The sequence below is a fragment of the Malania oleifera genome, chromosome 2 (genome assembly GCF_029873635.1).
Source record: "Malania oleifera isolate guangnan ecotype guangnan chromosome 2, ASM2987363v1, whole genome shotgun sequence".
Classification (NCBI taxonomy): domain Eukaryota; kingdom Viridiplantae; phylum Streptophyta; class Magnoliopsida; order Santalales; family Ximeniaceae; genus Malania; species Malania oleifera.
Window position 1 is genome coordinate 122,783,719 of NC_080418.1, and position 12,459 is coordinate 122,796,177.

Genomic DNA, 12,459 nt, shown 5'->3' on the forward strand with positions numbered 1-12,459 from the left:
TCAAATTCTATGCAAAACTCTTCTGTAGCCAGTATGCTGATTTGATAAACCATCACCTAACCTTCCCAGCATACCCTTTCCTCAATCCTTATGTCATCAAATCATCATCCTTCAATACTCATGTATTGGTATCTATGGTATCTCTCTATTTTGCAGGTACATATTGTTTTCCTCCCTCTTCAAGAGACGTACGCCCATCTTGATGATCCAGCCAACCAGAAATCCCTATCCTGGACTTTCCTCTAACTGTTTGATCCTCTGTTCACATGGAGAAAGAAGCTGACTACCCTCATGGATAATCACAATCTTTGGAAGATGGACCCAGCTGAAGCAGCCGTAGTACACAGTATCTTCATTTTACATAGGCCGTATTTCTACAATCCAAACAGGAACCTCTCATGGTCCCAGAATCAAGCCTACGAATGAGATACGCTATACAACTTCCCTAGTTCATGGCCAAGTTACAAGCCCTCACTATTGAACCATCTCTGTGAAATGAACGACCTGAAGTTCTGTTCTGAGCTCATCAAAGCCATTCCAGACGAGATTCCTGCTCCCAAGCCACCTGACAAGGACCCTCCTGATCAAGATCCAATGGATACAGATAAAGATGAAGACAATCCCTAGAAGCAGAAGATGTACTACCATCCGATCCATGGAGAAATCATGGATGAAGACTACGTCAACCTCAACCTCTCGCCATCTCACCGAAGTCCATAATGACAGGCTACTTTATGTATTATTATCTCCTAAAGTCCACAATGGTAGGCCGCTATTGTCTGATTGTATGATAAGTTTGCTTGTAAGTCAGAGTTTGTTGGCTTAAGAGTTGTTGCATAATTAAAGGTGGTAGATCACTCCCGCACAAATGTAGCTGCCTATGTGCTGTCACCTTTTAATTATGTCTGTTGTCAGTTGTTAGGTCGTCTTTGTCGGTAGTCAGTTGACACGACAAAAGTCCTTGCCTTATGTCATCGTCTATCTTTATATCTTTATCAGGTTTGCTTTATGTCGTCCTCGATGTCTGCTTAGCGTGTAAACTTTGAGGTTTCAGACCTCTATATAAGGGATTGCCTTCCCTCTTGTAAGGCAGAGCTCCATAGAGAGCATAATTAGAAATAAAATTCCTCCTTGATTTTAGAGCTGCCTATGGAACTTCTTTATTCTTTCCTTGCTACTTCACTTGATCAATATACCAAAAAGCAAAGAATAATTTTAGGAAGCCAATCTCCTTCACCTCAACTTGCAGCACACAATCATATATATATATATATATATATATATATTGAGAGAGAGAGAGAGAGAGAGAGATCAAATTTGGCTTCAAAGTTCTTCACTACAATTCGCAAATCCAAGTTCAATTTGGGCCGCGTGGAAACCCAGTTAGATTGGGACCGTTGGGTGCCTTCCAGGCCCATTTGGTTTTTCTTCTTTTCCAAAAAAAACATAACACCCCCCCGACCTCTCGAGAGTTCTACGAGGGCCGCTCCTCCTTCTCACTCTCTCCGTTGGTATCCATGGAGGCGACGTCGCTGGTGTATTCTGCAGCAATGGTGACTTTGGAAAAGGTTTGGCTTCCATCAATGTTCGTCTCTCGTATCTTTTATCTTTTATCTCTATTTTGACGTTCCCACTTCTGCAACACAAAACCCTAATTTATACCATATATATACTCATTCTCTGCACGCAGTGCGAGCGAAATGGCTAGGGATGGAGAGAAGACCAGAAGGTAGCTACAAGCGGCGTCGAACATGTTCAGAAGGAAACCTGAATGCAGGGGATGGCGATGGCTCTCCATTAATCCAATCGCTGCTCGTTCCTTCTCCTTCTCTCTCTCCGAAGTTCTTTCATTCGCTCCACCGGACCTTGTGGTGATGCCGTTAGGGTTCCCAGGGTCCGCATTTCTTCAATTTCTTTCTTTTATTTCTGTTTGGATTTGTCCCTGGTTGTCGTGTAGATGTTTGATCTTTATTTTGTGTTCTTTAATTCTTCTGCTAGGGTTGCGATTGAAATTCATGGCGGTTCACATTTGAAACCCTTGATTGTTGAGGAGAAAGAAGATGAAAGGTAAGAATTTTTATTTGTCTTTTTTTGGTTATCCTATATATATACATTTATTAATTTACGATTTTCTCCCCCAAAAATGAACGGAAATGATTGGTTAGAAAATTTATTTTCATAAATTTGAAGTGAGTTAGTATGCTGAATTGTATTTTGACATTTGTTTTTTTATTTATTTATAATTTTTATTTTCAGCTTTGCCTTTTGATTTTAAATATCCACACAAAAGTACCAATTTAACAACACAACCATTCATTTTTATGAAATTGAGGTCTTCATGTCCTAAATAGTTTTGTTTGACATCATTCATAAGGTAGTTCTTGAGCAGTTGACCAAGTTTCCAACCTTATTAACATTCAACACTTCCTTTGCTTCTTTTTCTTGGTAACTTTTTCCCCCATTAAATTTCTTTTGTATTGAAAAGTGTATTTGAACTGATAGTTTGTATTGACCTTGAATCCTATCTTATGGTGCTGTAGTGACACAATATTCATGATGGTGAGAAAAATTAATGAATTGAAATCCCTTATAGATGTTTGATTATGTCATGTTGATATGTTGGAAATATATGGATTTAAGAGTTAGGAAGTTTTGGTTGGGCTTTGGATTAATACTAGAAAGGACTATTTAGTTTTGGAAAATAATTTTTATTTTTTATTTTAATTTTTTGTAGAGTTATAAAAAACAATAAGCTAAGATTTCAGTTTTACGATATTAGTATAAAACCAATGAAAAACAATAAAAAAATTTTAATACTATTTGCTTGTGGAAATAGTTTTATTTTATATTTCTAATATAGTCACGAAATTATCCCATTATATTTCTATTTTATAAATTTATATATGGAAGTTAGATGACATATTTTTATTGTTTTCTTAATTTCTTATATCTAACTTCTCTTTGAGAACATGAAGTTTGGATTTTGAATTCGAATTTATGTAAATCTAGACAAAATATAATATAAATTATATTTAGTTTCATTTAAATTCATACAAATCCAAATTCAAGTTTCAAAATCCATTAAGATGACATTGGCATGTTAATGATGGAGCACACAACCTTCCTCTTGTATTGACTATTCAACTGCCTTTTTTGCTTTGCTTCCATCAAGATTGCCAAGTCATACAAAAACCTTGCAATTTGCCTGGCTTGGGGTTAGACACTTGCTTCGGACCCTAGTCCTCACCTATTCATCTTGTGGGATGGCGGATCTCATTTCATTAAAGGTGGAAGGCTCAATATTTGTTAGTTGGACTAGTCCTTTATGGATCTTCATACCCTTGTTCTTTGCATACTTCCTTCACTTGACTAACAAATCTTCCTCATTTTTGGCCATGAAATCTGCACTAGTGTGTGCTTAAACCTTCTTCCTTGGGTTGCATAGGGCTATCAACACTTAGAATCTCAAGCTCTACTTTATGATGGAGAAAGGACCTAATGGCACCCTTTTTGAATTTCAAGCTCTACATTGTGAAGGAGAAAGGACCTAGTGGCACTGTTTCTTCCCTCCTCGTTTTGGTCAATTATGGTTACGATAGGATATTGAAGATGTATAGACCATTGTCTTAATGTCTCACAATCTCCACTACCAAATAATGAAGGATCTAAAAATCAATGTGGGGAGGAGCTATATAACCTCCATTTCTATGCAAGGCAATTTGGTCTCATACAGTTCATCCTAATTCCTTTCCAAGCCAAACTTGTGAAGAAAAATTCTTGGGGAGATTGATTTTTTAATGATTGGGTTGACGTCGAGTGGATAACTTGTGGAAACGAATTATTTCTTGTCCATATCTACTTTACTTACTATTGACTTTGCCATGAAATAACCAAGCTGTATGATAAGTGGGGCTGGCTTTGTGGGTTAGGAGGTATCTGGCACAACCCTTTAATGACTTTTAGAAAAGTTTGACCCTTCATAAGGACGCTCTCAAACTACTGCCTGGATGGGGAAGGTGTTAGGAGAGAATTGCCAAAAGCCCAACTTTGAAACCCCTCGCCCATTAGTGCAAAGCATAAGTGGCGTGGCTTCATTTGCTGAAGGTTGCATAGTGACTAAAAATAGTAAGATAAGAAGCATTGGGCGAGTAATATTAAGTCCATTTTGGATTTTAAGGCTACATATAAAACTACATACAACCTTAGAAATAGATCTATCATGGAAATGTGAGATTAGAGGCATTGAAATGCTTTAAAGTTCATGAGGTGAGGTTAATCTATCGCTTTGCCTAGCATCTTCAAAAGTTTCCCATGGGTTCTTTCTATTGGGCTTATGGACCATTTGACTTGAGCAATTATCCCTCATGTTGGAACTAGATTTTGATATGTGAAAAAACTTATATATGTGTGTTAAATATATGTTTGGATTGCTAGATGAATTACATATGCATTCATAGATGGAACAATGCAGTCCTTGGAGAATAACTAGAATAGAAAGAACTAGGAAGAAACAACTCTAGCAACTGGGAAAGATAACTCCTAAGAGTAAGAGCGACTATTGGTGTAGGAGCGATGACCACTTGCCTTTAGTCCAAATTTCAGTAGGTGTCACAAAGAAAATTTGTCACACTAAATTAAACAGAACAATGCGTTATTCATCTTAAACACATGTTGAATGAAATTCTTTAGAAGACTATAGTGGCTCATGTACAATGATGTTCTTCTAGGGACCAAGACTATTGGCCCCTTTTCTTTTTGTAAACATGCCCCAACCTTGTCTTCCTTTCTTCTTATCTTAGAATTGTGCAAGTTCAGTTGTTGGCCTGGTAGATCTGCTTTATATGGCCTTATTTAGCGAACTGAGTTCTTTTAATCAATTTCTAGGTTGACGTCCTTAAATAGATGAAGTCAATACTCTTAGAGCTACAAAAGGATTATCATAGCACACCATATGTAGGATAATACTTAATGACAAAATGAGATGAAATATAATGTGCATAGAGATTTTCTGAAAATATTTTCTTTTCCTTTTTTTTTTTTTTAGAGAAAACAAATATAGAATCATGAATTCACTTGGAATTAAACAACATCGCACGTGCTCATCCCCATTGCGATGAGACTTTAACTCAATCAAGTACACCCAACTTTTTCTCTAGTTTCATGACACCATAGAGTTCAATCCACAAAATTAAAAGGACAAAATGTACATTATCAAAAAAGAATTACTTTTGCAATGGTTGTGCAATAGTCGAACATTGCAAAGAAATTTGCATGCTTAAGATTCCTTGTATTTTTAAATTCATGAATAAATGCATGAATGCATGGATACGGGGATGAACACATGGATGGTTGCATGAATGACTTATGTATAAATGCATGGATGGCTTATAGTGGATGCATGAACGAATGCATTTAGTAAATGATTGAATGAATGGGTATACACTTATTAGTGAATTGAATCCATGATTTTCTTATATAATGATATGGATGGAGTGAATTTCCACTCATAGGGATTGGAGGCATGGCCCCGAAATGCTTTCATGTTAGACCAAAGAGGGAATGATGCTCACAAGTTGAGCATGCATGGAAAAATTACTACTTGAGATGTTTGAGGCTAAGCATGCGTAGATGTTATGTAATATATATGTATTAATGCTCATAACTTGAATATGAAAAGACAAATGACCACCTTAAGCATGGATTGGTAGATGCTTTCACATTGATTATAGACCTATGAGTGCCCCAGATTGGGCATGAGAGATAGATGCCTAGGGATGGATGTTTTCTCACAAACAAGCATGGATGGGTAGATAGTCACATTTAGGCATCACTAAATGCTCTCACATCGTGCATAAACTGATAAATTCCCTAGTCTGTGAGATGCCTACTACGAGTTTAACCTAGATTGTTACATGCTCACAGATTGAGCATAGAGAGATAAATGTTTATAAAGAGATTATTTTGCCTAGGTGGTGACATGCCAATAGATTGGGCAGAAGGGATGTCACAGATTGAGCATAAGAAAAAATGCCTTAAACTAGACATTGATGGTGCAGTGATGAGCATGTAGTAGGATATTCCAAATTGAGCATAAGTGGATGCTCACAAGTCAAGCATAGAAGGACTCAAGTTCACAAATTGAGCATGGAAGAAATGTGCTCACAGGTTGAGCACAAATAGGCGGGTGCCCTAGCCATGGAAAAACAATGAGTTCCTAGTAGGATGTGCTTAGTGGAGCATGAATGGATGTTTACAGGTTAAGCATAGAAGATCTCAAACTCACAGATTGAGCATAAGAAATAGGTGCTCATAGATTGAGCAAAGACAGATGGATGTCTCAAATGCAAGAAACAATGAGTTTTTAGGGGGGATGTTCCAAATTTTATCATGGATTTTGGCTTAATGCTCATAGACTAAGCTTAGATGGATTGAACACAATTTGGTATTCACATAAATGGGTGGATGCTCACAGATTGAGCATGGTTGATTAAGGTCCACAAATGAGTACTTCATTATGAAAGTTGAAAAACATGTTCTTATAGTTTGAGCATAAACTAATGGAAGGAACAAATGGGCGCTCAAGTTAAGCATAGCTAGAGTGCTAAAGGATTGAGCATGAGTATCTAGTGCTTGCAAATGGAGCATGGAATGGGTGGATGGGTGGATGCTCACAGCTTGAGCATGGAATCATGAGTGCTCACATCTTGAGCATAACTGAGAGCGTTGCCCCCCTAGACGAAGGGATGGATAGTGGATGCTCATGTATTGAGCATGAGAACCTAAGTTAAGGTGTAAGTACCCCATTTTTTTTTTATTGAATAATGCATTCTAGCTTTAGGATGGAACACATTACACGCTAAAAATGATCACATCATTCATAATCAAGGGATTAAGGAAATATACGAAACAAAATTTAATAGATAGGCAAGCCAACACTCATATGGAGTGTCGATAGTTAATTTTTGACCAAACACATTGTATATCTTCTTTAGGTGGTTAACCGACCACACTAATTGGTCAATTGCCTTTCTTCTTTTTGAAAATGTAGCCATTGGCTATAAGTGGTCGATTAGCCCTTAGATGTGGTTGACTGCCAATTCCTAGGCCGGTCTACTGCCAATTCTCGGGAGTGTATATTTTGCATTTTCTCTTGATTTCTTTGGTGATTTCAAGTATGTCAATGTCTATAAACATGGTAGACTACCCATGATTGATGTTAGGGATATTTTATTTTGTGTTTTCATGATTTTTCCACAAAAAGCACTTCTTTATCAAATCATTTGGGGTCATACATCTATGAAGTGGAATTTGAGTGTGCTCCAATCATTTCATATCAAAAACATGATTTTATTTATTTATGTTTTTACAAAAGTTTTCATTTTACTTGGGATCAAACACCCATGAAGCGGCATTTGAGTGTTTTCCAATCTTTTCAAACTGACAGTCAAGGCGGGCTTGTGGTTCTCCTTCCTAAAATCTAAATTTTTCAAATGATATTATGATTTTTTCTGCAAAATAAACTGAACATGTCTTTTAAAAATTTTATTTGTTTTAATGGGACCATTCGTGATGCGGCTCTTGAGTGGATTAAAAGGCCTCTTTTCTAAAAGATACTTTGAGAGATCTCAACTTAGGTTTTATTATTTTCCTCCTAAAGAAACCAAAATGTTGCAAATTCATGTTATATGATATCTTTTTGAAAAATCAAATTGTTTTTCAAACTATAGATGACTTGATTCCTTTTTTAAGGATATATAGGCACCTTACTTCCTAAATTCAGCTATAACAAACAAAATACTCAAATCCCTTTGTGTTTCTCACTTATTTGGTATGCATGTGTATATTATGTGTGTTCTTTGTGTTCTTTGTTTTGTTTTTTATTTGACTTCAAAGTAATAGGTTTTTAATAAATCCTATGAAAGCCTTTTCAAGGGTTGGTTCTTTCAAAAATCAATTTTAGATAGGATGTATACACACACACACATGCAAGGTAGGCACAACAACCATTCAATGGAATGACTGTTTAGGGTGCTAAACCTTTGAATTTGCAAAAATGAGGATTAGTGTTACCTTCCTTATGCACAATCGTACTCCCGAACTCAAACTTTTCAAAATGTTTCTTTTATTTTTCCTTAGTAAAATAAAGTGGTGACTCTGTTTTCGCAATTTATTTATGGCCATCAAATGTTGGCAGTCGAAAGGTGTCCAAAAAACTTGATATCAACAAATTTGGCAACCTTGCTGGAGACACTTGAGAGTCAGGCCGCTTCTTGTATGTTTTGTGTGCGTTTATTTATTTATTTTTATGTACCTGTGATTGCATTGTTCATTCTTTCCATGTCATGTATGTATGCTATGTATGTGATGTTATGTTGTTTATTTATATGCCATGATGTTTATGTTTTGCCATGCCCATGCATTTGCATTTCATAAGTGCTCTCTAATTCACTTATTTCACTACATTGCACGAGTCCTATACTTGGGCTCTTACCTTGTAGGAAATAGGAGAAGAAAAAATTAGTGAGGACCTTTGAGGGGCTAGTCTCCCTCATAGGCTTTGTGAAAATTCTTTTACTCAATTTGTTCTCTTTAAAGACATTTTGTGAGCCTTTAGAGTCCTTGTTACATAGAGTCTTACCATGCACTAAATAACTTTCATCCTTACCATAGGATAAAGACTTCACTTGGTGTTTGGTGTTAAATAAGAATGCTAAGACATATAAAGCATTGACATTATTCCCAAGGGTTCATTCATTGTGTGTTTTGTCTTCATTCTTGTAGAATTTGGTTCGATAAAAGGTATTACATGCCAATTGGATTGATTAAAGAGGTTTGTCAACTAAAATTATAGCAAAACCATTTGATATGTTGTACAAGTTATGCTATTGAATTTTGTCTTTTTTGTCACTTATGCATTGTTTAGTAGAGTGTTTGCTTTATTTATTTATTTATTTATTTTTCATAAACTTTGATTCGTACATTCCACAGGGTAATTAAAATTTCACCAAGATGGAAAATCTAGCTTACTACTTGTGACTCAATCATTACTAGAGTTTGGTCATAAGACATGAAGTTACTAGAATCTAGTCAAAATGAAGAGAATGAGAGGAGAATGAAATTTCCATTGGGTAAAATGATTAAGACTTTGGAAAGTCTATAGCGAATCTAGTTCAACTTATAAAAAGAAAGCCACTTGGGATGGAGTTACACAATTACTTACTCAAGAATTTGTTTTCATCAATATTACTGGATAAGGGGCAACTAGTGAATCGATAAGGTTTGAATCGAAATCAATCTAATCCAAGGATGATGAAAGTTATTCAATTAGAGGCAAAGATTGCATGACTTATATAGAAGAGTTGTTGAGACCAATGCAGAACATATAGGACGGAGATGTAGGAGACTTTGAACATATATGCCTTCTCACTTATATAAACATTCCAAAAAGGTTCAAAGTACTTGACTTTGATAAATATAGTGGAATTGATTGTCCTAAGAAACATCTTTAGATGCATGCTGGTAAGATGATACCATATGCTAAGAATCATAAGTTGTTGATTCATATATTCCATGAAAGTTTACTTGGACCAACTTTGAGTTGGTATGCTTCACTTGACAAAAATTAAGTTCAAGAATGGTGGGACTTGGCTAATTTGTCCTTGAAACAATACCAGTTCAATGCCGAGATGGCTATAGATTGTTTGAGTCTTCAAAACATGGAAAAGAAGAGTTTAGACTCTTTTAAGGAATATGCTCAAAGATGGAGAATGACTGCTGCTCAAGTAAATCTACCATTGTTGGATACTGAAATGGTCAGCTCTTTGGTGGATACATTGAAAGGTGTATACTATGACAAGCTGATTTCACAAAGTCTATCCAATTTTACAATAGTTGTGGCCGTTGAGGAAAGAATTGAAGGTGGACTGAAGTCTAGGAAACTAACTGATTACATTACCTTGAAATTAGTTGAGCAAGTGCTCGAAAGAAAATTTTTGTCAAGAAAGAGAAAATTAAAGGAGAAGCGGATGTAGTTTCTAGAACAAGGCACATAATCCAAGTACAACTCAAGCTATTTGCACCTATATCACCCAACCTGTCATCAACTCACAACCAAATCAAGCCAATCCTAACTCGGTACTAAGAAGATAATTCACTACTCTTCCAATTTCCTTAGTTGAGATACCATTAGTTGCTAGCTCAAGAGAAAATTGTGCCAACACCCATGAAATTGGGGCAAAATATGAAAATTTATGATTCAAATCAAAATTGTGAATATCATATAAATGCACTTGATCATGCTACAAATAATTGCCTAGCTTTGAAGCACCAAGTCCAATACCTCATTGATGCCAATGTTTTGAAATTTTAGCTAGTTAGGAGTACTTCGAACCCCATTGTGAAAACAAATCCATTGTTGGATCGTAGTAGCACATCCATTAATGCTTTTGAAGTATTTGAAATTCACGTATCAATCGATCCACACCTTTCACATCTTCTATTACCATCATCTTCACACCAACAATCATCTAATAGAAACCATAATCCATATCCAACACCGAAACCTTGATTTTCAAAGCACCTACCCCATTTCCATATTCCTCAAATTGAGTTGTGCCTTGGAAATATGAAATAGAAGTATTGAAGTAAGTGAGCTGTCAGAAGTGGTTGATTTATTTGGTATTGGTGGCATGACAAGATGTAGTTGTTGTTACACTCCAAAAGACTTAGAAAGGAGAAGAAATATTAAAGAGAAAATGAATGAAGAGAAAGAAAATGAAGTAAGCATGGAGAAGAGCAAAGAAGTTGATGAAAAAGTTCAGAAGTTCTTACAATAACTAAGTATTAATAACTATATTGTGGAGCAATTGAACAAAACTCCAGTTCGAATCTCCATACCCAACTTGCTTGCATCCTAAAAGGTCACAGGAATGCCTTTTTTTTTTTTTTTTGGTATTAACAACAGTATCCCAGACATATATTTTTTTTACCCAGACTAATCTGTTGCCTACGCCAGTCGTGCCCACAGCCAACACGCAGGTGGTAAATTACGGATGTGCAGTGCGAGTAGCTGGAATCGAACCCAGACCACTGAGGTTACCAACATGTTTTAAGGCTCGCCCTTACCACTCGGCCATATGCTTAGGGGCAATAGGAATGCCTTTTTTGAAAGTATTTAAGGAAGCTCATATACCTCAGAAAGTATTAGTGAAATAGTTTGAAAATGTTGTCAATGCTAGTTGTAAATAATGTCGCTTATGCGGATGATGAAATTTTACTAGATGGAAGAGGTCATGTGAATCCTTTACACATAATTGTAAAACATGGGCAGAAGATCATACCATAAGTTTTGGTAGATAGTGGTTCAATATTTAGCATATGTCCATATTCAACAATAGTGAAATTGGGAATAGATAAGTCCTTAGTAAGAGAAAGTCATACAATAGTTAAGACTTTTGATGGAACCATGTAAGGAGTTGCGGGAGAGTTGATCTTAGACATTGAGGTTAGTCCTCGAATCTTCACAATTGAATTCCAAGTCTTGGAAATTGAGCCTTTTTTCAATTTGTTGCTGGGTAGGCCATAGATGCATATAGTTGGGGTAGTGCCATCTTTATTACATCAAAACTTAAAGTTCATTCTTGGCAATCATTTGATTATTGTGAAAGAAGACAAAAACATTGGGGTAATTCAACCAAATGTGGTACTCTACATTAAAGCTGAGCGAAAGGATTGAATCTTTCATAATGAAAACCTAGAGGTTGTCAAAATCAACATTGTAACTACAGAAAGGATGTTGGAACAAGAAGGTAAAACAAAAGGAGACAATTTGTATGATTCTAGTTAGTAAACTCAAATATTTGCTACAATTTTTCTAAGTCGTCGCATGTTATGAAACATATATTGGAGATTGTCCTAGAAGAAGACGTCAAGATGAAGCAGCTTACTAGATTGTTCGAAAGCAAGTCATCATTGATCCAGGGGGCATCAGCTAGATGTTCCCATGCATGAGTGATTTGCTAAGCACTTACTTTTCTTTGGTTTGACACGTAGCCAAAGAATAGGTCATCTTTGTACAAACTTATCTCTTCTAATTTCCCTTGTATATCTACAACTTCCTTGTACCATTCCTTAAATCCTAAAACATTGTTGGTTGCAATGAGTAAACCTTATCTAGTCTGAGTGGAATAAATAAGAGATTAGAGATATATGGAAGCTTTTGAAGATGATTGAAGCATGAAGATCAAGCATATGGAAGATACAAAAGGAAAGTTCATTATAAAAATAACTATGTTATCTCGTTGAATCAAAAGCGATGGAGTTCAAGGATGTATTTATTTAATCAAAGCAAATATGGAGTTTTGAAGATGACAACAACATCACCAAGGAAAGATCTACATTACCAAGAGCCTTGTGTAGTGAGGGTAATTCTTTGGAAGAGTGATGTAAAAAAAAAGTCTA

The 12,459-nt window shown here is 35.9% G+C and overlaps 1 protein-coding gene across 10 annotated transcripts in view; it reads left to right on the forward strand.

The window, feature by feature from the left end:
• Positions 1-1,327: 1,327 nt before the first annotated feature.
• The window catches only part of LOC131149489 (uncharacterized), a 52,931-nt gene continuing 41,799 nt past the window's right edge, over positions 1,328-12,459 (forward strand). For 2 of the 10 annotated variants that reach the window (XR_009135223.1, XM_058099957.1), the window contains exons 1-4: positions 1,370-1,568; positions 1,691-1,894; positions 1,999-2,067; positions 8,782-8,830. Coding sequence is in view for 3 of the 10 variants with exons in the window: in XM_058099957.1 (XP_057955940.1) it covers positions 1,752-1,894; positions 1,999-2,067; positions 8,782-8,830 (261 nt within the window). In the remaining 7 variants the exon portion in view is untranslated. Of the gene's footprint in view, positions 1,586-1,690; positions 1,895-1,998; positions 2,068-8,194; positions 8,273-8,781; positions 8,831-12,459 lie in introns of all 10 variants that reach the window. The other 8 variants (XR_009135228.1, XR_009135226.1, XM_058099956.1 and 5 more) reach the window with 7 other exon arrangements.